The following is a 25943-nucleotide window of genomic DNA, read 5'->3' on the forward strand; positions in this document are numbered from 1 at the left end:
TACCGCGTGGTTTAAAACTGGATCAGTGGAGAGCAACAAAGAGGCTCCAACCTGCTTGCGTTCAGTGTGATAGCGAAGGGATGTCTGACATGTAGATAACACTGAAAGGCCCTCAAAATGGTGACTAATTGATGACTTGAAGAAACAGGCATAAATTCCTGTTAAGTATGGCTCAACTCCCTTGCTCTCCAGGCCCCCCTAAAACCAGAAACTCGGGTTGGTTGGTGGTCATTACCTGCTCAGTGTCATTAAATCCTCCGGTAATCTGGATGGGTGTGTAATTATGCTGTAGTTAGTGGTTGTTGACTAAGTAAACCCTTGGTGTACTTACCATGTAAGTCAACAGTATTTACAGGATATTTTTTCTGCCTGTAACTCAAAGCCTTACCGAAACAAATTGGAATTGCCTTCTGGAGGCCGTTGTTATAAATTACAGACCCAACATCTGTCCACATCTGCAGTGTCTAGACAGCCTGTCTCAGCTACAAGAGAGGAGAGAGATGAACAAGAGAAGGCGAGGGAGACGTGAGGAGTGGCAGGGGAAAATCTCAGATTTGCACAATTTTTCCTCTTCTGAGGTTTACCAAGATGAATCTTGTGCCGACTTCTGAAAGGGACCTGAATCTTCAGCAGCCTAACGCCAAGCTCTGGAGAGTTCGGGACCCGGTCATCACCCCTAGGTGTACTGGTGACGCAGCTACTTCTGTTGGGGCTGCATCTCGGCCCTGACAGGCTCTCAGAGGTCACAGCAGGGCCTGGAAGACGGAGTTACAAATACAGAGACTGACTACGGCCGGGCCGGCCTGCTCTGGAGAGTTGGCTGCTTCTCCCAGTTCCTTCCGTCCCCTCTCCTGCTCGCTGACTCTTACCCCCACCTGGCTTTTCAGGGCAAAAGCATTCATTTGCCTGCCTTTCCTGAGGTCCCTCTCCTGCACCCACGATAAGGAGCCTGCCCGTCAGCTGAGTGATTGTATTTTTTTACAGTTCCTAGCACAAACCTTCTCATTTATATGTAAAGCAGCCATTAGTCATAGCTCCGTTCCCACACACTGCCTGATGTACAATCACATTTCGCAGCGGATGAATCTTTCCACACAGCTGCTCTGTTATGAATAATCCGTCTCCAGGCCCATAAATCAGAAAAAAATCATGCACCTCGTTCGCCTGATCCTTACACAAAGTCATATATTTTACATGAGGACGAGCTAAATATTCATGAGTCTTAAAGGCTTTTTTCATAGGCACTTGTTGGGGTTGTTTTCTACTATTGGGGGGATACCAAGGTTGTATTTAGGAGAACCAGGACTTTTGGAGAGGAGAGAGGAAGAGGAGGTGGGAGAGAGAGTGTGTGTGTGTGTGTGTGTGTGTGTGTGTGTGTGAGAGAGAGAGAGAGAGAGAGAGAGAGAGATTGATTGAGATTCCAAGCTTATCTCTTAGTCAAGGCGTCATGTGGGACAAAGGATGCTCATGTGAGGTCTTAAAAACATGATAAATACTTGTTTACCGAGCTTCCATCCTGCGCAGAGCTGTGGTTATTGCCTCCCTGAACTTCAAGGTCATTTCATGAACCTTTGCTTTCTGACCCATGCAGGGAAGGCCTTCCCTCTGTGGGGAAGTGGCCGGGGCCCCCCTCAATCTGATAAAAACAGAGTTTGGAGTGAAGGAAGGGAGCCGGTGGGGTAGGAGATGGTGGGAAAGGACGGGAGACAGTGGGGAAGGAGCAGATGTAGAGGAAACACTCAGATGCTAACAAAGCCTCTGCTCTACCCACAACTTCAGCCTTCTAGCAGCTTCCTGCTAATTGTTTATGCTCTATTTTCATTTCAGAGAGCTCTTAAGGTAGCCTTCCTCACCCTCAGGTTTATTTCCCTCCCCAGGTCTACCTCCTTCCCCTCAGACTCTGATCACTGCACTGTCCTCTGCTTAAGGCTTCTGCTCAGATGGTCCATGTGCTCTGCCAGGAATCCTCTCCCTGCCCCACTCCTCAGTCTCTCTCTCTTCCCCCAAATGCAAAATGTGACCCCTCCAAGAAGCCACCTTTCCTTAAAAAAGGAGTTACGAGCTTTACGCCCTCCCCCCCATCCCATCTTTCCTAGCCAAGTCACTCATCATAGCAACCCCTCCGCTGGCAGGTGCTTTTTCATTTTTTTCTGGCATTTCGCTCAGCATATGTGTGTTCAGTGGTGCTGTGTGTCTGACTCATTCATGCCGTGGTCTGCGGTGGGGACGGTAAATGTGTCCTCCCTTCCCTTAGAAGGGTAGAAAATTCTTCTTGCTGGATTTCGCCGACAGGATTAAGAACATATTTCTAGATATTTCTTGGATTTAACTCTAGTTATGGAAATACAAGGAAGCCCTGCGACCCTTTTAGCCTTTGGTAGGTAGTGATAATTACCGGGTCCCAGGAGCTGTTCTCAGAACTGTCTCAAAACTACGGCAGTAACTCCGTGGGGGAAAATCAGGTCTTTATTTGACCGATGGGCAAACTGAGGCACAGTTTGCCTCTGGCAAATCACTTTCTCAAAATCAAATCAAGAGGAGAGGATAGGAAACTGCAAGTACATCCCAGGTAACTTTTGTGATGACGCAAGGCACCAAGCTTTTCCCACCAACTCCCAGGGCCAGAGAGAGGCCAGGGATCAAAGCCTTTCTCCATTTCGCTCAGTTCTTTCGGCTCACCTACTACTCTGCTGCCTTTCTCCACCTGCCCTCAACCGACTCTTGCTAACGTTCAGAAAGAATTGAGTAAAAAAACCCGCCAGAGAGGAGGAAAAAGTCCAAACAATCACAGATGGCAGTCTCGCAAATTTAATTTAAAATCATTCTTTATTATCCAAAATATTAAAATTAAAGCTATAATGCCCAAAGGAAAACACAGATTAAAACCCCCTATGTTTCACTGCCTCTTCCTCTGGGGGTCCCAAAAACACTGAGTAAGAATGCTTTGAAAAGAAAGCGGGAGTGCAGGAGCAAAGAGCCAGCTGTAGATCACTGAGCCAAACACTCAGTGACTGACCCAATCAGCTTCCCTTAAAGCCAAACACCAACTGTTTCATATGCAATTAATGATTGCCCTGGCAAATGCAAGGGCATCAAGTCATCACAGGCATCCTCGAATGAGAAGACACACAGCAGTCACAGGTAGCTCATCCCTGGTATCGACATAATGATATTACCAGGCTAATCTAGGCTCAGAGATTTAATTCTGCAAAACACCATGCACTAAATATTTATATTCATAAGAGGGCCAAGGGAAAAGATGCCCATGTGCTGCCTCTAGGCTCCCCATTTGTCTAGAATAGGTTGTTGGATCATTTACTCTATGGTTGGGGGTCAAGAGCATCAGTCAAGTGTCAGTAGAATCCCAGTGTTTCTGGCCCGCAACTTCACCTTTTGGAAAGGGATCATTGCTAGACTGGGCACTGAGGGGCATTTTGGAAGGCGATCGTTGCTAGACTGGGTACAAGAGAGTGCAAAGCTCCTTCCTTCTCTGGAGCTGTCAAAGCTGAAAAGGAGATCTCCTTTCCCGGGGCTGTCAAATGGATGAGACTGTCTGTTCCCCATTTTCTGGCACAGAAGATCAAAGTCCAGGGAGGGACCAGGGGCTATTACCCTCACCCTCTACAACATTTCAGATTCTCAGTTGTAGATACTTGTCAATTCTTTTTTTTTTTTTTTTTTTTAAGATTTTATTTATTTGTTGGAGGGGGAAAGAGAGAGAGAGAGCACAAGTCGGGGGAAGGACAGAGGGAGAGGGAGAAGCAGACTCCCTGCTGAGTGGGACTTGATGTGGGACTCAATCCCAGGACCCTGAGATCATGACCTAAGCTGAAGGCAGACGCTTAACCAACTGAGCCACCCAGGTGCCCAATACCATTCCAATTCTTGATGCCACTACACTTGGAACTATAACATTGAAGAAGGACTCTTCAAACAATCATAAATAAACCAACATGGAAGGCCTTTTGGATTTATCTCTGTTTCCTCCTAATTCTGAGCCATAACCCTTACTCCAGTGTTCCAACTGCAGCACACTGCAGTTTGAGTGCCTTCAGCAGATGGGGCAGGGAACCCAATCCTGCTTAGCCTAGTTCCTCCCCTCATAGGATTGTCAAGATCGTTTCTGCATCTCTCTTGGAGACTGCTCCCCTCTCCCGCTGACATCTCAAGCCCAGGTCTTTCAATCCAGCCCCCTCTGCCCTTTCTCTCTCGTTGGCAGAAAATGCAAATGATGGAGCCTGTCTATTCCCTGTGCACACCATGACTTGGAGCCTTCAGCTACTTTTCCAGGGCTCTGCGTATTATAATCAAGATGGGATCAGCTAATAAAAATTACATTGGTTACAATCCAAAAAGATTAACCAGCCTTAAGGGTTTCGTGGCTCTGCATTACACTTTTCAATTTTCCTACAATTAAGCTAACAACAAATAATATTGACAAATAAACTGCCAGATCCGCTAACTGAAGCCCCGCCGTGGGAAGGGTTGTTCTCAAGTCCAGCCATTGCCTGCTTACAAAGTCCAGCCTGTGAGTTCCAGCATCCTGGGGCATTGGCACTCGAGCTGCATGGGTGGAGGGGTGATGAGGAATGGGCGCTGGCCATGCTCCTGAAAGACAATAAAAAAGATCTTGACTCTCACCCTGCTTCCCCCTCTGGTGATTTTTCCTGGTTTCACTGATTTCTTAATCTCTGAGGAAAGCCAGGAGGTCTATGCTCTCATGATGCAGAACTATATCAGCTAATTAACCAATCTGGAATCACAAATCCAGGACCTAAAATAAGTTAGACCTAGCACTAAAAAAATTGTGTGTGTGTGTGTGTGTTTATTTTAGATCAAGAGTGCCAGTGGGAAAGCTCTCTCACACAGATGCTGATAGAGGTCTGTGGAGGCCAGACTTCTCCCTGCCTGGCTGCCCTGGCGCTAGTCAGTGGGGGGAGGCTGCAAGATATTTGTGGCCCTGTCCGCTCCAGTTATTTCTATTACTCAGTGTTGGAGAAGACTGCGGGAGGAAGGGCTGGGAGAGGAGGACTGCAAAGGAAATAAGGATTGTTGTTACTATTGAAGGAGAATTTACGTGCCAGGATCTGGGTTAAGTGCTTCTCCTTGGTAATTTACTTAATCCTCATCACCTGTGAAGTCAATCCCATTATCGATGCCTGTTTTACAGTTGAAGAAACTTCGAGAAGTTCAATAATGGCTCCAGAGTTCGAGCCCAGGTTTTGGTTCTAGAGCCCGTGCCGTTAACCAGAAAACCAATGAAAACTGCCAGATGATTGCAAGTGCCAAATAAGTGTCCTTCTCCAGCAGGATATAAATTCTGATCTAAGCTAGAACCATCTATCTCATTATGCTCATTTTGATACTGTGTTTGATACAGTTTTATACTATGTTTGATCTTCAACAAATACTAGACAAAAACCCAGGATCCTGGGCGGAATGGGAGAGGGAAGGGCTGTCCTGTGTTCCTCAGACTATGACCAGAGAATAATCTTTAACGAAATCATCTGGGAAGCTTGCTAAAATGCAGGTTCATGACCCCACCCAACCTTCTGGATCAGCGTCTCTGAACATGGGTCTCAGAGTCTGCTGATTAATAAGCCTTCCAGATGTTTATGCATCCAAACCTGGGAAAGCATCGGTATAAACTGTAAACACTGGCCTCCAGTAGTTTCTAACCAGACCCAAACCCCTCACAGGTGTGAGGCCACCAGTCTGACCCTAGGTGGCCCTCCCCACCGCCCTCCTCAGTCTCTCCGTGCATGTCTTTCATACTGCCAGCTGTGTTCTCCTGTCTTCCTTCTAATACACTCTGATCCTTGCCCCCACCTCTGCCTTCCCCTCCACTTCTCGCCTGGATTTGAGTTTTATACACCTGGGCCTGGTGTGGCTTCTTTCTCTACCCCACCCTCTCTCTTTAATGTAATTTTTATTTAAGTGGAATATACATACAGAAAAGTGCACAGAATAATAAGGTTACAGCTCAATGAATTTTTTCAAAGTGAATATACCCGTGTAGCCAGCATGAAGTCTCTCTCTTTTTTTTAAAACACAAATTTGACTCTAAATAGCACTGAAGAGTAATTTAAGTCTTAATCTCTTAAAGGGATAGCAAAAAAAGGGAAATTCCGCTATATAGCACTGCTTAAAGACCTCTCCTTGTAGAAGCTTCTCCCCCATCAAAAGCGTTCTCCCTTCTTCTGTTCTTTCCTTTCACAAATCCTCATTGACACCTACCGCAGTAGGTGCTGGGTTGAAAATGCCAAACAAGATACACCTGAGACCTGCTTTGGGGGCACCTACAGTCTCATGGAGGGGACAAGTGAAACATAAGCAAACAGTAATGATCTCTTCTGATGAATGCTCTGAAGGGACTAACTACCCAGTGAGGAGGATCAGTCAGGAGGAGAGAAGAGAGGCTCAGGGGAGAGGATGAATAGCAAGGTCAAAGGCTCTCGGGCAGGACACACCTTGGCTCAAGCGAGAAATTCTTTCCTTTCTCTTCTGACTTTGGTGACCTTTTTTTCAGCCTCTCCACCCACATTCAGAATCTGTTCTTTCTCACCAGAACCTCTCTACCCTGCGTGCCTCTTCTACACAGAACAGTCTACGGCTTTCTTTTGGTATAATAAAGGATCAGCACACAGGGTGCCTGGGTGGTTCAGTGGGTTAAAGCCTCTGCCTTCGGCTCAGGTCATGATCTCAGGGTCCTGGGATCGAGCCCCGCATCGGGCTCTCTGCTCAACGGGGAGCCCTGCTTCCTCCTCTCTCTCTGCCTGCCTCTCTGCCTACTCGTGATCTCTGCCTATCAAATTAAAAAAAAAAAAATCTTAAAATAAATAAATAAAGGTTCAGCAGAAACCCCAGCTGCTTAGTAGCCTAGAAAAGGGGTAAAGAATGTGGACTTGAACGAAATTTTTTCTTTTTGGTCCCAGAAAAGTTTGGGTAGGATTTATCCACCTACTCTTTGGAATCAACCCTCAGGGGGCGCCTGGGTGGCTCAGTGGGTTAAAACCTCTGCTTTCAGCTCAGGTCTTGATCTCAGGGTCCTGGGGTCGAGCCCCACATCAGGCTCTCTGCCTGTCAGGGAGCCTGCTTCCTCCTCTCTCTCTGCCTGCCTCTCTGCCTACTTGTGATCTCTGTCAAATAAATGGATAAAATCTTTGGAAAAAAAAAAAAAGAAAAGGAATCAACCCTCAGTCCATCTTCAATGGAGTTGTCCCCAAACTAAGCCCAGAGGTGGCGTCTGAGTTGCCCCCTTCCTCAGGTTTCTCACAGTTATCACTGGGAACGTCACAGAGGAGTTCTGCTCAGGTGGAATCGAGAAGTCTCATGGGTGGTCTTAGCAGCTAACTGCTTTGTTCCTGAGGTAACACTCCATCGATAGATATCCCGGGATTGAAGGGAGGGGGTGGCACAGTCTGTGCCCTGCAGGGTTCAGCTGTGAACCATTCAAGTTCTCCCCTAGTTCTGATGTCTTGAATAAAAGTGTTTTACAACCACAAGGAGGCCTGAAGATTCCAGAGCGGCTCAACGGCTCTGTCACCTGGCTCCTCTTCCTGCCCAAGGCTGTGTAGAGCCAACATGTCCTCTGATCCCAGAGAGAGGCAGAACGTGCCCTTCTACTTGCCTCTTCTCTCCCTTTTCCCCCTGCACCCACAGCCCATCCTCAGACTATCTATTCACCCTTTCTTCCAGGGTCTGACCCCGTCACTGAGGGGCTCCCTCAGTCAGATGCCCTGACAGGTGACTGAATTGGAGAGACTATTAGGAGACCAGCCCTCATAACAAAAGCCCAGCTGTCCAACCTGTCACATGTCTCCAGTGTGATGTGACAGAGCATCTTCTGTTAAATTTCCCATCTTCTGGAGAAGGTAAATTAAACGACAACCAAAAACCTGCTCTGCCATACTTAGATTCCGGTTAAGTCCTCAAAGCTGAATTTTGGTAAATAAATCTTTGTCAAGTCATCTCTGGGCCCGAGTCCTTAACAGGATTTGGTCAGGTCCTTGTCACCACCATTATCAGCACCCACCCCGTGTAACATTCACTAAGTCCCCGCACGAGCGGGCACCTGGGCACAGTGGTTGATATGCAGCTCCTGGCCCTGGTGCGGCTAGCTGGACTGCTCAGCCTGAGCCAGGACTCAGTTTCTCCAGGGCTCTGCTGTGAATAGGCAGACCCCCGGGGGCCTCACTGGAACCAGCCGGTGGAACCAAGGGCCTGGGAGTGAAGTTGAGACAGGTGTTCTCTCATGGTTGGGACATGGTTTGCAACAGTTACTCTGACAGAGACTGGGTAGTAACATTCAGTCATGTGTCCATTTATTTATTTTTTTTAAAGATTTTATTTATTTATTTGACAGACAGAGATCACAAGTAGGCAGAGAAGCAGGCAGAGAGAGAGGAGGAAGCAGGCTCCCCATGGAGCAGAGAGCCTGATGCAGGACTTGATCCCAGGACCCTGGGATCATGACCCGAGCCAAAGGCAGAGGCTATAACCCACTGAGCCACCGAGGCGCCCCTCATGTGTCCATTTAATAACTATGTTAGAATGATACTAGCTTAGGATAAAGGTGTTCTAGTCTCCGGAAAACCTTGAAATGAGAAATCAGGACTGAGCTTTATGCCCTTATACAGGGCAAGCTCTTGATGTATTCACGGCTACAACAATAAATCTGAGATTTGCATCTGTATAATCCAGGGGACAGAGGAAAGAAGTGGGTGGGGGTACACATGACAAAATTCGAAGGCGGAGAGATGACCGGTGGGGAAACAGGAAAGGAATTTATTTCAGTGAGGCCAACCCTGGGAAGAGTGGACTAACATCTCAGAGACTGTCTCCAAGTGCTGAAAATACTGTGTAAGGGCCTATTTAGCCAGAGCAGCCCTACCTCGGTTGAACAGCCATTTTGTCGTTTATGCAGTAAAACTTAAATTGACCCTGCTCCCCCAGGGGAACTTATTTGAAAGTAAGTTCGGGAAACCAGTCCCAGGTAACAAAGCCCAAATAGAAGGGGGATCAGATCAGGTGGAGATAACAGCCCAAATGTAGGGATGAGTCGGGGCAGGTGGAGACATCTAATCAGGAGAGCGTGCATACTGTCTCCCTAGCCACCAAGGAAGTGTGGGCCCCCACCTTTTGGGCACCAATTCTGACCAAGGTAATAGGCTAGTTCAAATGTCTACTATAGGGTAAATTATAGTTCAGTTGGCCACCCGTGTGGGACCTAGCATGACTGTGCAGCTTTCTTTGTGCGTTACAATCTCATTGGCCACCTGTGTGTGGTCAGGCCCACCCATATGGCCTTTGCTCTATAAAAGTTAGTCTGGGAGGCAGGGAGGGGTCGCCTCTTTGCAAGAGACATCTCTGGCCGGTCAGTTTGATTCTTGATGCTTGGCGCAAAATAAAGCTTTGCTTGACCTTCGCTTTGTACCAGTGTTGCTCCTTTGACCATGAACCCATTATTGGGGGACCCAACAACTGTACTTTGTTGGTTTTTTTTTAAGATTTTATTATTTATTTATTTGACAGAGAGAGAGAGAAATAGATCACAAGCAGGCAGAGCAGCAGGCAGAGAGAGAGGGGGAAGCAGGCTCCCCGCTGAGCAGAGAGCCCGACGAGGGGCTCGGTCCCAGGACCCTGAGATCATGACCTGAGCTGAAGGCAGAGGCTTAACCCACTGAACCACCTAGGTGCTCTGAAAATACTGTACTTTATATAAGGAAAATGTGGGACAGAGGTTGGTGGGTACAGGTAGGTGGCAGTAAAGGCCAGGTCCATCATTGTCTTAGGGTCAATCACGGGCAGGGTCTTGCTGGCTGGGACAGTTCTGATGGCTTGAGAAGGATGGTTTCACTTTCCATCATGGGCTTTGCCTATGGGGTCTTTTGCCTGAGTTCAGAGATAAGCTGGAAAGAAAAACTCAGAAAGTTGGAGGTCAAAATGGAGGTAAAGTCCACTTTGCCTCCATTCAATATTTTTGAAGCTGAGTAACAAGTAAAAAGAGTTCATTATATTCTTCTCTTGACCTTTGTATATGTTTGAGAGTTTACATAATTGGAAGTTAAATACACACACACATACACTATGCCTTTTCCCCCTTTGTGTGTGTGTTTACTTCTGGGTGTTTGCTTTTTCTCGGTTATTTTGTTTTTGCTTTGGAAGTAATATATATTTTTTTCTTTTCATTTTGAATGTCAGCCTCTTATAGCTGTGGAAAGGACAAACCAAGTCAGATGGGTTTTATTTGCATTTGGGCCGGTGACAAAAGGGCTCCTAGGATCCAGGCGCAGTGGAAGAGAAGATTGTGGGAGAACCCCAAGAAGACACAAATTCTGGGATAGGGAGGCCAGACCTTCTCGTAGAGCTGTCCTTGCACCCTCCCCAACATTCCTACCCTTCTTCAGAACTATTCCCTTCAAAAATGGTCTCTTCATAAGTGGAGGAGACTGTAGTTCATTTAAGGGGCAATTTCCTGACATCACAGTTCTGCCTTTCCCCTACCTTCTGTGCGAGTATGCTCCCAGATCTCTCTGAGGCTCACAGCCTGACCATCTGGGCTATTCTCTGTCGGCCTACTTATGATGTGCCCCATGTGGAAGTTCCTTCCAGCTGAAAGTTCCTCTGGATTTTTTCCTGGGGCTTCCCTAAATGATCCTCGATCATTTCCTGTCCAGATCCTAGATCTCATCCACCCCTAAAGTAGTCTCATGTGGAGATCTTCCATTTGCCCTTCCTTCTAGAGACCTTCTCCATCCTTTCCCACCCTGCTGTGGACCCTGGGAAACAACCTCCATGAATTGCATCTTGCCCTCTTGCTCCTGTTGGACCAACAGGAGATATAAGAAGAGTAGAGGGTGGGAAGAGAGTGATGCTAAGATATGAATCATTCCATATCCTTCTTTGTTGAGTCACAGGGAGGGCTACATCCCCTTGTGAAGGCCATAGCTATTGGCAATGGTCCCTACCCCAAAGCTAGCTTCTTAGTATTTTGGTAACCACCCCCTCCCCTCATCCCTTCAGACCTAAGAGTGATAGAGTCCTTGGTGTTGCAGTACACTATCCCTAAATACTGTTCATACCTTGGGAAACCAAGGCCCTTAATTAAACCCTCCTCAAATTAATCACGTTTACATGTGCCAGGACCCTGATGGATACAGGCCCATACGTTACTAAGAGAGCCCTGGCTAGTCTATAATTTTATGTTGTGTTTCTTTTACAAAAGAGAAAACTTCTTGAAGGCAGGGTCCACCTCTTATCTATCTACAGAGTGATAAAGATGGAGGGAGGGTTTAACATTCACTGATAGAACTGATCCTGGCCCTGATCACTTTTTTTTCTCAAATGACATTTTGGGGGGCTGGGGTGGCAGGAGGAGGAATCAATTGAAAAATAGCTTTTGACAGTGTAAATGTTTGCAAAATGACAGCAGCCAGATAAAGGAAATCATCATGCTGAAGGAATAGTGGTGATGGGATCTGGACAAAGGCTGGTAAAGTAGAAATCTGCTTGTATAAACTTCAGCTGAATCCTGCAAAATCAATTGCGGTAAATACTGTTGGTCAATGTCTAACAGATCTAAGCAAAGACATCATGGGAAAGACAGCTGTGTCTGTACAAAAGGCTGATGAACTCCCGAACTGAGAAAAATATGCGGCAAATGTATAAAGTATCTCTTTATAACTGAAGTGAATACTTGTTGTCCCTTTAAGACAGGGTTTCTGGGGGCGCCTGGGTGGCTCAGTGGGTTAAGCCGCTGCCTTCGGCTCAGGTCATGATCTCAGGGTCCTGGGATCGAGTCCCGCATCAGGCTCTCTGCTCAGCAGGGAGCCTGCTTCCTCCTCTCTCTCTCTGCCTGCCTCTCTGCCTACTTGTGATCTCTCTCTGTCAAATAAATAAATAAAATCTTTTAAAAAAAAAAAAAAAAAAAAAAAAAAAAAAAAAAAAAAAAAGACAGGGTTTCTGATTTGGATACTGCTATTAATAAATGAGATACTATGCCTGTATTTAGGTGCTGGCATTGCACTATCTATGGGAGAGTCTGCATTGTTGGATACTGCTACATAACAAATAGCCCCCATACTCAAGAGCTTAGAACAACAAACATTATCTTATGTGGGTCAGGAATTTAGGAACAGCTCTAGCTGAGTCTTCGTCTAGTGTCTCTTGATGTTGGAGTCAAGATGTTGGCTGGGGTTATAGTCATCTGAAGGCTTAACTGGGGCTACTGGATCCTCTCCATGATGGCTCACTCATGTTGTTAGCTATTTGGTGCTGACTCTTGGCAGAAGGCTTCAGTTCTGGAGCACCTGGGTGGCTCAGTGGGTTAAGTGGCTTCTTTCAGCTCAGGTCCTGGGCTCAAGCCCCGAATTGGGCTCCCTGCTCAGTAGGGGGCCTGCTTCTCCCTCTCCCACTCCACCTGCCTCTCCTTGCTCTCTCTCTGTCAAATAAATAAATAAAATCCTAAAAAAAAAAAAAAAGGAGGCTTCGGTTCCTTCCATGTGGACCTCTCTACAGGGCTGCTTGAGGGTCCTCACAAGATGGCAGTTTATTTCCCTCAGAGCAAGGGCGTTAAGTCAGTAAGGTGAAAACACAAGAGCTTTTTACCTAGCCTTGGGAGTCACCCTCATTTCTGGAATACCTTACTGGCTACACAAATCAGCTCTATTCAGTACAGGAGGGATGTGAAGACCAGGAGGCAAGAATTATTGGAATTACAGGTAACCACCACATCTGTTTTCTTCTCATTGCATTCTGTCTGGGGCACACAATTGCAATTTGCCCTGTTCTGAGGTTCACTTAGATCACTTGATCGAAGTTTCATCTGCCAGGCTTTCCCACTGTGAACTTGCCTTTTTCTTTTTCAAATCGTTAAGTATTTAGGGGAGGGAATACTATGAAACGATGTGTCCTTTTGACATATCTCCGTGATTCTTTGAGCACTTCCTTGTGTTCTGGCACGAAATGTTCTGGGCTCATCTTGTACTTTCCTTGTCCTAGCCCTGGAATCAGCCATTTCTCCAAGGAGTATTGATTTGTTTTAGTGGAGAATGGCATTTAGAAGCTAAGATCTGGATGCTACATGTACTCATTATACTCATTGTAATTGGGTACTGCTGCTCCAAGGCCCTCTCACTGGGCAGAACTAGAAATGAATATGTGTGTGTGTGTGTGTGTGTGTGTGTAGCCAATCTTCCATCCCTGATGCTAGGCTTCTTCCACATAGATGCCCTCACCACACCACTGGGGCTCCAGCACCCCATGCCAGACTATCTCTCAGCATAGACATCAACCTTGTTCTGCCCTATGTAATGGTTTTAACCTAAATTGTTTGGGAAGGAGAAGGTACAAGTAAATCAAGCCCATCTTGATTGTACTGTATAAGCACATTATGTGAAATTTAGACTTATTAGTTGCTAACAGTTATTGAGTACATATTATTGGCAGGTAATATTCTTTTTTTTTTTTAAGATTTTTAATCATTTATTTGACAGAGGCACAGTGCAAGAGGGAGCACAAGCAAGCGGAGTGGGGGAGAAAGAAGCAAGCTTTCTGCTGGGCAGGGAGCCCGATGTGGGGCTAGATCCCAAGACCCTGGAACCACAACTCAAGCCGAAGGTAGACACTTAATGACTGAATCATCCAGGAGTCCTGCCAGGTAATGTTCTAAGGACTTTCTGTGAATGCTCAGGGCAGCCCAATGAGATAGGAACTAATATGGTCCCCATTTTACTGACTGAGTAATGGGGGGGGGTGTCAGGTAACTTGCCCAAAGTCACACAGTTGATGAGATACAGCAGAACTGTTTTATTGGACTTCTAGATTGTATCCTTGAAAAGAGTCAGATATCCTGTGTCCTCCAAAGCAACCTCCTGCTGCACAGGCTTGGAGCACAAATATTGTTAAATGACCTCTAGGGAACAACATTGCCCCCAACTGAGAACCACTGGTCTAGGGCAGCATTCATGTAATCTAAGACAAGCTACTTTTTGATTGTGCTAATGAATGAAAGAAAGGGGATAACAAAATCTAGAAGAGTAGAAAATGCAAAAAGCTCATTTCTTTACGTGGCAAAGATTGCTAGTTGCCTTTTTAAAAAATATTTTATTTATTTCTTTATTTGACAGATCACAAGTAGACAGAGAGGCAGGCAGTGGGGGCGGGGTGGAGTGGGGGAGCAGACTCCCTGCCAAGCAGAGAGCCGGATGGGGGGCTTGATCCTAGGACCCTGGGATCATGACCCGAGCCGAAGACAGAGGCTTAACCCACTGAGCCATCCAGGCACCCCAAGCTGCCTTTTTAAACACCCATCAGAAGGGGAATTCCTTAATCTTTCTCCTATAGCTCCATACCAAACCTGATTTTGCACACATACTCTCCTCCTTCCTTTCTGTCACAGGAGGCTAATCCCTCCATCCCGATTGATCTTATTCTGTCTTATCTGCTCAGGACCTAGCTCCATCATTATCCCGTCTCTTTGTCTTTTACCTTCAACCTTTCTTTCTAATGGATCCTTTTCATCAGCAGTTAAATATGCTCAAGTCTCACTTCTTTCTATTCCCTAAGTTTTCATTTTATTATTACTATTATTATTTTTAGAGACAGAGGGTGGTTGCATGCATGTGTGAGTGGTTGAGGGGCAGAGGAAGAGGAGGAGAGAGAGAGAATATCTTAAGCAGTTTCCAGTTCTGTGTGCGAAATCAAGAGTTGGATGCTAAACTGACTGAGCCACCCAGGTGCCCCTTTTATGCCTAAGTTTTTATTTTGGAAAATTTCAAACTTTTAGGAAAGTTGCAAGAAGAGTACAGTGAAAACCCATAACCCTTCACCTAGATTCATAAGTTACTTTTTGCCACATTTGCTTTAGTTCTCTCCCTCCATCCCTCCCTCTCTCTCTCTCTCTCCACACACACACACATACACACCCACACGCCTGCATGTGCTTCTTTTTCCCTAAACCACTTGAGATTTAGTTGGAGACATCATAACATTTCACTCTCAATACTTTAGCATATATTCTAAGGACCGGGACATTTTTTGATTTTCACAATAAAATTCTCACACCCAGGAAATTTAATATTCATATAATACTATTATCTAATATACACCCTACATTCTGTTTTCCCTGACTGTCCCACTAGTGTCTTTTACAGCTGTTTTCTCTTCCGTGTGTCTGCGCGTCTGTGTATGTGTGTGTGTTCCTCGATGGTCCAATTGGGGATGAGTCACTGCATTTAGTTGTCATACCTGTTCAGTTTCCTTTGAACTAAAGTCCCCCTTCTTTTATTTATTTATTTAAATTTTTAAAAAGATTTTATTTATTTGACAGAGAGATCACAAGTAGGGAGAGAGGCAGGCAGAGAGAGAGGAGGAAGCAGGCTCCCCGCAGAGCAGAGAGCCCAACTCGGGGCTCTATCCCAGGACCCCGAGATCATGACCTGAGCCGAAGGCAGAGGCTTAACCCACTGAGCCACCCAGGCGCCCCATCCCCCTTCTTTTAAATAAAACAATGAACATGGTCTCTAGACCCTGAGCTTCTACCTCTAACCATTAGGCTATCTCTTCACTCCTTTCCTTGAGAGCCACTCCGTTCACAGCTGTATGGTAACTGCCCCTCACCAATGAGAGCCATACTCGCTGGTTTTCCCTTCTACCTCTCTGGTGGCTTCCTGGGCTTTTTGTCTAACTTCTCTTCTGCACATCGGGCAAACCTCGAGGTTCTGCAGGTCTCTGCCCTGGACCTGCTGCTCTTGATACTGCTTACACTTGCTCTAGGTGAGGTCATCCTACCAGGGGTGGAGGTGGGGGGGGTTGCTGCAATTACTGGTATATGCTGAAGATCCCGATCTGCAGCCCAGGCCTCTTTCTCCAGTTTCCATCCCAAATATTCAGCTGCTTCCTCAACATCTGACTCCGCCTGTTAGTCTTGCCGGCACCTTAAAGCAAATATGTCAAAAAAAAAGAACTGATTATCCTCCTACCCCCCCACCCCGTTCCTTCTATTGTGTTCCTTGTCTCAAATTATGGCACTCCTCATTCATCCTGTTTCCTCGGCCAGATACCTAGAAGTCATCTTTGACACATCCCTTTGACATTGTCCATGACATATCCAATCTATCACCAAGTCCTATAGATTCTCTCTCTCCTCAATATCTCTGGAATCTATTTACTTCTTTCTGTTCTCGTCATCTCCTTCATCAGGCCTCCATCATCTCTCCCAGGAGGATTTCAGCAATTTCATCATCCTTTTCCTAGCTTCCAGTCATAAATGATTTTCTAAACATACCAATGTGACCATGTTGTAGCCCTGCTTAAAATTTTTCAGGAGTTTCTTAAAGCCCTCAGGATAAATTCTAAATTCCTTAATGTGACCTATAAACTGGGGTGAAAGTCAAAAATTTTATAGCTGGTAGGGCATAGGTTATGACCTCAGTTTGAAAGGTTGTGAGCTGGTTCATCTGACCAGAATATGCTTGCCTAGAGAGCCTGATGCTGTTGTCCTCTGCAGTCTCATCTAGTCCCACTCTTCCCCCAAAGTCACCTGGACCTGTTCTGATTCTCAGAATGCACCATCAAAAGTGCAGTTACCTTTGCCTGGAACACTTTCCCGTGGGACCAGCACAATCCCACGCCATCCCCACTCCTCAGAACTGCCATGAAGGGGACTGATTGTTCTGTCTAGATAAGGATAACCTAGGACTGTGACAGTGATAACAGTTGTGGAGGGACCCAACCCTGGATCACTTGTAATAGTGACTCCTTTTACTTAAGTATAAGAATATAGAACCCCAATGAGGGTCAACAAACTCAGAAGTCATTGACTCCTGGCCTTTTATGAGAACAAGGAAGTAAGGGGAAGGGAGAAGTTCTTCGGCCCACAACTAAAACAGGGTCTTTCCTGCCAATTGAAATACAAGTAATCTTTCCCACCTTTACTGGATGTCTTGACCCAGGGTGGGAGGAGAAGGAATTCTAGAGTTTTGAAGACAAGTTAGGAATGGAGGGGGACTCTCAGTAGCCAGAGGTCAGCAAGAAGGCACTGGGTGTCTAAACTCCAATGCAGTGCTCTCAAATCTGGCTACAGATTAGAACTACCCTGGGGACCTTTTGCAATTACCATTGCCAAGGTACCTGGGGAGCAGAGCTTCAGCATTAATATTTGTTTTAAAGCCCCTCAGCAGCTGGGGAGACTGGATGACTCAGTTGGTTAAATGGCTGACTCTTGATCTCAGCTCAGATCATTTTTCAAAAGATTTAATTAATTAATTAATTTGAGAGAGAGAGAGAGAGAGAGAATGTTTGCATGAGTGAGGGGAGAGGAAGGATGGAGAGAGAGTGAGAGAAACTCAAGCAGGCTCTGCACTGAGCATGGAGCCCTACATGGGGCTCAATCTCACGACCCTGGGATCATGACGTGAGCTGAAACCAGGAGTCGGAGGCTTCCTCAGCTGAGCCACCCAGGTGCCCCTCAGCACAGGTCTTAAGCTCAGGATTGTGAGTTCAAGCGCTGCACTAGGCTCTACAGTGGATGTACAGCCTACTTATAAACAAACAAACAAACAAAGTCCCTCAGGTGAGATTAAGAGTCAGACATTCAACTGAGCCACCCAGGCACCCCGCCCCTCACATGACTCTTAAGTGCAATCAGGGCTGAGACCCCCATTGGGTATAGTAGAAGGGAATGTGATGGAATGAGAAAAAAAGCGAAGGCATACATGATTATTTCTGGCTTGAGCCGGCTATGTGTTACAATCACACATTACTGGGATAAAGATTAGAAGAGCAGAGCAGTGTGCTTAAAGAAGGGCATAATCCTTTTGGGCTTGCTTGCTTGCCTTTTTTTTTTTTCTTTCCAAGAGAGGGAGCATGAAGGTATGGGAAGGGCAGAGGGAGAGAAAGAATCTTGAGCAGACTCCACATCCAGCACAGAGCCAATGCAGGGCTTGATCTCATGACCTTGAGATCATGACTGAGCCAAAATCAAGAGGCAACCCCCCCTTGTGGGCCTTCTTAAAGAAGGTAAATGTATAGGCTGGCAAATTAAAAAAAAAAAAAAAAATAGAAAGCTGGATGATGCCGAGTGCAATGGAATAGTATGCTGGAAGTGTAGACTGTTCTGGTCTTTCTGTTCTTCAGTTTGGCACTACATGTCCAGTTCAGGGTCCTTAATAGCCTATGAGCCAGCAAGTGTGATCTTAGATATGTATTCCCACAGATACACTTACTCAGGGGGTATGTAGGAGGCTGATTGCTGCAGCATTATTGGGGGTGACTAGGAACTGTAGGCTTTGCTAGGAGAGTGGACAAGTAACATGGGGCAAACACATCATTAAGCTACTATGCAGTGTTTAGAAGCAACAGGTTAGATGTATGCATAGTAACATGAATGGATTTTAAAACCATAGGCAACCCCCCCCACACACAAAAAAACCTATAGGCACCCGGTGAAAAAAGTATGCGATATAAAAAATAGTACTACAGGGGCGCCTGGGTGGCTCAGTGGGTTAAGCCTCTGCCTTCAGCTCAGGTCATGATCTCAGGGTCCTCAGATCGAGCCCCACATCAGGCTCTCTGCTCAGTAGGGAGCCTGCTTCCCCCTCTCCCTCTACCTGCCTCTCTGTGATCTCTGTGATTGCTCTCTCTCTCTCTCTGTCAAATCAATAAAAAAAAAATCTTTAAAAATGACAGTATTACACATATTATATACAATGAGATATATAAACAATATTTAATAGAATTAAAATTGAAACACATGAATAACTATTTTGCAAGAACCATACAAACAAAAAGGCAAAAATTGTCTATGGGGGAAGGGAAAGGGGAACAAGCTATGTACTAAAAGTGAATAATTAATTAGACAACTATTTTTTTTAAAGTAAGTTCTACACCCAATGTGGGGCTTGAACTCACAGCCCTGAGATTAAGACCTGAGCCCGTATCAAGAGTCTGGTGCTTAATCAGTTGAACCATCCAGGTGGCCTTAGACAACTTTTTTTTTTTTTTTAAGATTTAAATCGGACCTTGAAAGATGAATAGGAAAGAGGGAGAAAGGGAAAACTTCTAGAAGTCAGAAATGAATACAGTAAGCTAAGGCCCGGGGGCAGGAGTATGCTGAGCAGGTGTGTAAGAGGAATGTCTGATTGGAGCCGAGGGACATACCAATGCAAAGTGGGAAGTAAGGTTGGAGAGGGGACTGGGTAAGGTTGTGAAGTTCTGAAAAGCGGGATAAGGAATTTAAACAAAGATAATGGAGATGGGAGAGACAAAGACTGAGTAGGGAAGAACTGTGATGCAAGTGAAATCTAAAAGACAGTATTAAGGGCACCTGGGTGGCTCAGTCAGTTAAGCATACCTGCCTTCGGCTCAGGTCATAATCCCAGAGTCATGGGATCGAGCCCCACATCGGGCTCTCTGCTCAGCACAGACCCTGCTTCTCCCTCTCCCTCTGTCTACCGCTCTGCCTACTTGTGCAGCCTCTCACTTTTTGTCAAATAAATAAATAAATAAAATATTTTTTAAAAAGTGTCACAAGTGGTGGAATGAGAGCCTGGAGTCACAGAACTGGACTAGAAGTAAATATAGAGAAGTAGGCCAAAAAAAAAAATAGGTGATAGTCGGGAACAGACTAGTATTGGAGGTAGAGGACAGAAGAGACATTCTGATAGATTTCTGGCTGAATACAGACACTTATAGACAAGAATGAGTCAAAGAATACTCTGAGGTCTTAAACCAGGAAGTTGGGATCATTTAAGTCCAGTAGTAGCTGTGATTTCTCATATTGGAAATCCAATTTTTCAGTAAAATGAAGCTTTAAAAGGTTCTAGTGATTCAAGGTGTTCTCCTTGAGCATCCGCCCTGTCACAGGCTCATAAGTGCATCCATTTTAGAGTTGGCAGAGATTTTTGTTTTCCAGATGACAACAGAGAAGACCAGAGAGGTTTAGCTAATTGTCCAGTGAACCAATTAGCTGGAGAAAGGATGGGCTAGAACCAGACTTCTTAACATCCAGTCCAATGAACATTCCTAAGCTATGCTGGATAGGAGAGGCTTCAAAACCAAGGAAGTTTATACTTGAATTTCTCAGTTGGACCATAAGCAGTCTATTTTCAAAAAAGAGGATTTACGCTTTCTGTCTCTAGTCCCTGCCAGCTCACTTCCAATCCATACCCATATGAACTATCTAGCTGATTGTGTTTTCAAACAAGAACTCCTTGAACTTATTTTACTAATCCTTACCTCTACGTGGCTGGACAAAGTGAGGACTGTCACTGACTGCTGGCCTTATCCAGTAGTAGTTTCATACTCCTCTATGGATAACAAAGTCAAATGAATGACCTCTCAAAAAAAGAGTCTTAGGGTTTAAAAGGTTTTACCCTCCCACCCAAACTGAAGCCCTCTAGACATTACTCGACAGTAGTCATCTTGCTTCTATATGTTTTCAGGAATGGGTGGCTCATTCCTTTGCCAGAAGCTCTGATTACTAGAAAACTTTGAGTCTGTCCTAGGCCACTGAACTGTGGCTCAGTGAAAACAGCACAGGCCTTGGAGTCAAGCAGACTTGGGTTAGAATTCTGACAATGTAATTTGCTGTATGACTTGTGCAAGATATTTATCTTCTATCAGTCTCTTCTGTAAATTAGGGATAATAATGCCTATTTTACAGAGTTACTATGAATATTAGAGATTGTTATGCATATTAGAGATTATGTAAAATTTTCAAACAGATCTTATTCATGTATTTGAGAGAGAAGAAGAGAGAGAGAGAGAGAAAGAGAGAGCACAAGCAGAGGGGAGAGCAGAGGGAGGAGCCAGTTCCCTGCTGAGCAGGGGCTAATTCCCAGGACCCCAGGATGATGACCTGAGCCAAAGGCAGAGGCTTAACTGACTGAGTCACCCAGGCGTCCCATATTAGAGATTATGAATATAAAATTCCTAGTACATGCCTGAAACAAAGAGCTAATAAAGTGATAGCTGGCATTATTGTCATATACTATCTACAAATGCCTTCCAATACTTTCAAACACTTGAATTTAGTTGTCATGTTATTTCTAAGTGCTCTTTTTCTTGGAGTAAGCATCCAACAGTATTTTCTCCTGTGGTCATCCTGGCTTTGGCTATGCTCCTGCATACCACGTCTGTCGGACATGGTGCCCATAACTGAACAAAGTATTCCAGGGGTGGTCTGACTGCTTCGAAACAAAGACCAAACAATCTCTATTCCCCAGACACTACTCTTCAAGAACTCCTTTAGCATATTTGGCTACTGTGTTACATACCACTTTATCCTATGAAAACTTGTAGGTAGTTTTCGTGTATATGACTTTGAAATCTTCTCCATTTTGCACTTGTGTAGAACTTTTTAAAAATCAAGAATAAAACTTTTTATTAAGTGAAAGCCCATTATGTATTATGTATGCTGAGTTCTGTGGATATAGAGTTGACTAGAACAAAATATCAACATACTAGGAATGTGAGCTCCACAAGACTGGGTCTATCCTGCTCACCAGTGAATCCCCATTTCTTAGGATGATGTCTGGATACAGTCATGATCTAACTGTTCGTTGAACATATGAATGAAAGAGTTTACAACGGGAAAAAAAAAAAGTTTACAACAGAAAATGTTCCTGTAAGTGAAAAGGCATTTTCCTAATTCACTTATTTTATCAGTTTGGATATTCTGTACTAGCCTATCACTTTTAGCCCAACCCTGGTGTTGAGAGAGTTAGGGCAGTCCCAATCTCCAAAATAAAATCGTACTGTCCCTTTCAAGGCCAAACTGAATACTTACAAGCTTTATATGCTGGATGGCCGTTGTATCCCATCACTGAAGGCCCTTACTTAGTGCAAGGCTTCAGTCCCAGGGTTAGCAGTACCATCCATGTCTTCTGAGCACTAAACACCCAAGAATTTCCTGAGGTAAGTTCTCTTTGGCCCTGACTTCTTGTGGGGGGATAATAAGGTCCTCAGGAGAGTGTGGGAGTGAAAGTTTAGAAGGATCCTGAAATTCTGCATTGGTCTGTGAGGTGCTGCCCGGACCTCTGAGTCCTCTCACAGTTTTTTCCAGTATTTGGGCTACAGGTGAGGCAATGGTCGCCATCTTGCTATCAAATGCCAGGCAAGCAGCCACTGGCGTCGCGCGGTAACCACGGAGACACCCGTGCCTCCTCCCGTTTCCCATCCGTAGAGGCTGCAAACTACGATTCCCATCAGCCGATTTTCTCTACTTGATGGCGAGTTGTCTAGATTTGGCTTTCGGCCACCGCGACCGTGCCGCAGTGAACCGCGGGAATTGCGGTTCGCGTCGAGGCCTCACTTTTTGCCGCCGGAAACTCCAGCACTACAAATCCCGTGAGCCAGCGGGCTCACGCATGTGCACGGAACAGCGGGTCCTCCCTGGCCCCCTGCCGGTGCCTGAGAGGTAAGAGAGGGCGGGGGGAAGGCAGAGGAGGCGGATCCGGGCGCTGCGTTGGCTGCGGCCTGGCACCAAGGGGGCGGCCCCGGCGGAGTGCAGACCCAGTGGCACCTGTGATTATGGACCCAGCCGAGGCGGTGCTGCAGGAAAAAGCGCTCAAGTTTATGGTGAGGAGAAGGCGCAGGCCGGGGAGCGGTGGAGGTGGTGGCGTTGGCGACGTCGCGGAGGCTCGGGCCTGGGCCGACCGCCCGCCGGAGGAGGGGGCAGCGGGATCCTGGGCCGAGGCCGGCGGCAGGGGCAGCTGAAGGGACGGGACGGGAGCTCTAGGGAGGAGGGAGGGGGTTGCGGAGAGGACTCGGGGGTGGGGGCAACAGCTCCGCCATCTTGTGGATGAGAGGCCAAGTGACAGCGGGAGCTTTATCGGGGAGGGGGCTCTGGGCGGCGCGCGGAGCCCTGGAGGGAAAGCCGGGGCGTGGGGACAGTTACTGAAGAGCCGAGGAAGCCGAGAGGAGAGACGCGGTGAGGTTGCTGGCAGGGCCTTCTCGGTGTCAGGGTTACGGGTAAGGCCCAGTAGAGGAGGTGCGTTCAGGAGTGGGGAAGGGGAGCGCAGGATAGTGGAAGGAGAGGTATAGGGTGGGGGCGGGGGGGGTGACGGGCTAGGCGGGATGCAGATGGGATCTAAGGGTGGGGGAGAGAAACGCTGGGCAGGTGGGAGACTTGTAGTTTTGTAGAATGGGGGGGGTGGGGTGGGGAGGAGAGGAGATAGCCTTTGCCTTCAGGGTACAATCCCAGTTTGGCCGAACTAATGTTGACAAACTCTGGAAAAGGTAGAGACCTTACTTAGGAGGTTAAGGAGACCTAGGACTATGGTGATAGTCTCTAGAGAAGGAAGGGGGTGTTGACGGTAAGCCAGAATTACAAATGTCAGAAAAGGGATACATACTCTGCTTTGAAAAGAGAGGGTAAATATTGTAGTGAGGACGAAGTGAGGTGATAAAAACCAAGAGGTTGATCTGTCAGGAAAACATGGTACAGGAGCTTGGGGAAAAAATACCTCATAGGGTAAAACAAAAGATAGTGCTAAATAGTAAAGAAAATAAAATATGGGGGCTTGGTGCTATCACTTTCTTAGAAAGGAAAGGCCATGGAGATTACCATTGCAAGACTCCTAAGAAGTGATAAGATCCGTGGGGAAATTCAGGAGATAAGGGGAGATCTAAGTAGTGGGGAATAGGAAATGTCAGAATTGGTGGTAACTTACCAGTTTTAGGTTGAAGCCGCAGTATGAACTTGGATTGGAATTTGTTGGGTGTATTTAAATCCTTTGGAGCCTAGTTCTTTTTTTTTTTTTTTTTTTTTTTTTTTTTAATGATTTTATTTATTTTTTTGACAGAGAGAGATCACAAGTAGGCAGAGAGGCAGGCAGAGAGAGGAGGAAGCAGGCTCCCTGCTGAGCAGAGAGCCCGATGTGGGACTCGATCCCAGGACCTTGAGATCATGACCCGAGCCGAAGGCAGCGGCTTAACCCACTGAGCCACCCAGGCGCCCGGAGCCTAGTTCTTTAACTTTGTATCTGCTTTTCTTTTGCTAGCTTGTTTGGCAAATTTGTGTAGGCTGATATTTGATGCTTTTAATCTGATGCTTCTTGTATATCCTAGGTGTAAAACCAGACTTTGTGGTTACAGCTAAAGAATGATGGAATGCCTAGACTGCTATTTTAACAGGTGGCTTTAGGGATATTGATATTATTTGCAGTGGAGTTTTACTTTTTCAGAAGTAATTGTAACCTGGCACTCCAAATCTCATTTCTTTGATAGTTGTTATTTTGTTTTTGCTTGACAAAATTGCTTTGCCAAAACAAATCTAAATAAACATGGGCATTATTCTAATTGAAATTTTGCTTTAAACTGCCCCACTTAAAAGAATATGTTCAGAGACTGGTCATATTTACTAAAACTTCATTTATTTTGTATCGTGCTTTCAAAGACATCTTAAGTTTGAATGTATCATTAACAAAATCCCATTAGATTTGAAGAAGTTTCTTGAGTTTCTGCCAGTGTTGAAATTCTAAAATATTAAATTTTTTTGGACTTTAGGAGTAAGAAGAAGTTGCTTGATATTTTACATTATTTTACATGGAATAATCTCTATGCTAAATAACTTGTATGACAGCTTCTCGATTTAAGTCAGAAAATTAGCAGCTGCTTATTTTTGTTTTTTTACTTAGAGGTTGACTAAGTCCTAATCTTGATACTTGTGTCAAATTTATGGAATAATGTGATTTATAGATCATAAAGAGGCATTATGAGATCATCTTCTTTACTCCCCATTAGACTTCAGCCTAGGAACATTCTCAACTACTTGATCTCCACTTTGTACCAGTGAGTTAATGTTTCATAATGGTCTCCTGATTGAGTTAAAGTGACCTGGAGATGGCCATGTAGTAATTTGCAGCTTTTAGGGCACTACACATTATTAAATGTTGAGTCACTTTCTATAGGAAGAAAACAATTTTTTCTTTGATTTTAGTAATTTTGATTTTTGACCTTTCTTGTTATTTTGGCTACTGCTTGAGAAAAAGACCAACTAGAAGAGGGTCACCAAGAAGGACACCTTAATAACTGAAGCAGAGAATGGAGAGTTAGAGATTTCATATTTTTCAGCTCAGTTAACAGTCTTATTATGAATCTGAGTAAGTTACAACTTGACATTGGCCCCATTTACCCTGCTATAGCATATGTCTTTACTCAGTTTTGAGATAGGAAGGTATTTTATTTGGACTTGTACCAAGTAATTAGTGCACAGTACACAGGGAGGAATGATCCTTTTAATCAAATTGGGATTTTTGTATAGTATTTGGCTTTGTTTTGGCCTTATCCCTTTCCCCAGTTTCAAATTATGAATGGCAGTTTTTGTATAGATGCCCTGATTTCCATGGTTTAAGAAAATGTAAAATTTATTTCAAATGTGAATATGGAATAGATACTGTCTTTCATGAATTTTGCTTATTATAACATTCATGTGGTGCTTTGATTAGGAATTTTACAATAAAATCTTATTACTAAAACTGTTAATTCATAGTTGACCATAGTTCACATATAGTCTAGATTTAAAGTTTACCCTTGGATACTTATGAGAAATAGGCAGAATGTTTAACTTCTAGAAACAAATGATATTAGAGCAGTAGTTCACATTAAGTAACTGTATGCTAATATCTCATTTAGCTTTAGCAGGTCCTCAAGCCCCTTTCTTAACTAATATTTCCTTGGTCAACAAAATTATAATTCAGAAAAGATAAAGAGAAACTGGAAGAAGATCTGAGAAGAGAAATGAAAATGATTGAGGGAATGTGGGCACCATTTTATAAGCAGATATTAAAAAAACACATTTGGGGGATAGAAAGAAGGATGAATTAGAAGTTTATTTTTTAAAACAAACAGGATAAAAAAATCACAGAATATTGGATCTGGGGAAACATTTGAAACTTGGATGAAATAATTTTAGGGCATATAAAATACTTTTTTATAGA

The 25943-nt window shown here is 45.0% G+C and overlaps 1 protein-coding gene and 1 long non-coding RNA gene across 11 annotated transcripts in view; one reads left to right on the plus strand and one right to left on the minus strand.

The window, feature by feature from the left end:
* Nucleotides 1–671: 671 nt before the first annotated feature.
* Nucleotides 672–22286, minus strand: LOC116572853. Its single transcript, XR_004278532.1, has 3 exons — nt 21791–22286; nt 4517–4608; nt 672–755 (listed from the first exon to the last, which is right to left on the minus strand). It is a non-coding gene; the product is annotated as an uncharacterized LOC116572853 (long non-coding RNA).
* The window catches only part of BTRC (beta-transducin repeat containing E3 ubiquitin protein ligase), a 180861-nt gene continuing 177203 nt past the window's right edge, over nt 22286–25943 (plus strand). For 2 of the 10 annotated variants that reach the window (XM_032312223.1, XM_032312224.1), the window contains exon 1: nt 22389–22581. In XM_032312223.1, coding sequence (XP_032168114.1) covers nt 22534–22581 — 48 coding nt within the window. In that variant the 5' untranslated portion in view covers nt 22389–22533. Of the gene's footprint in view, nt 22582–22810; nt 22994–24802; nt 25107–25943 lie in introns of those variants that run through there. The other 8 variants (XM_032312233.1, XM_032312225.1, XM_032312226.1 and 5 more) reach the window with 8 other exon arrangements.

Source organism: Mustela erminea, chromosome 14 (assembly GCF_009829155.1).
Source record: "Mustela erminea isolate mMusErm1 chromosome 14, mMusErm1.Pri, whole genome shotgun sequence".
Taxonomy (NCBI): Eukaryota; Metazoa; Chordata; class Mammalia; order Carnivora; family Mustelidae; genus Mustela; species Mustela erminea.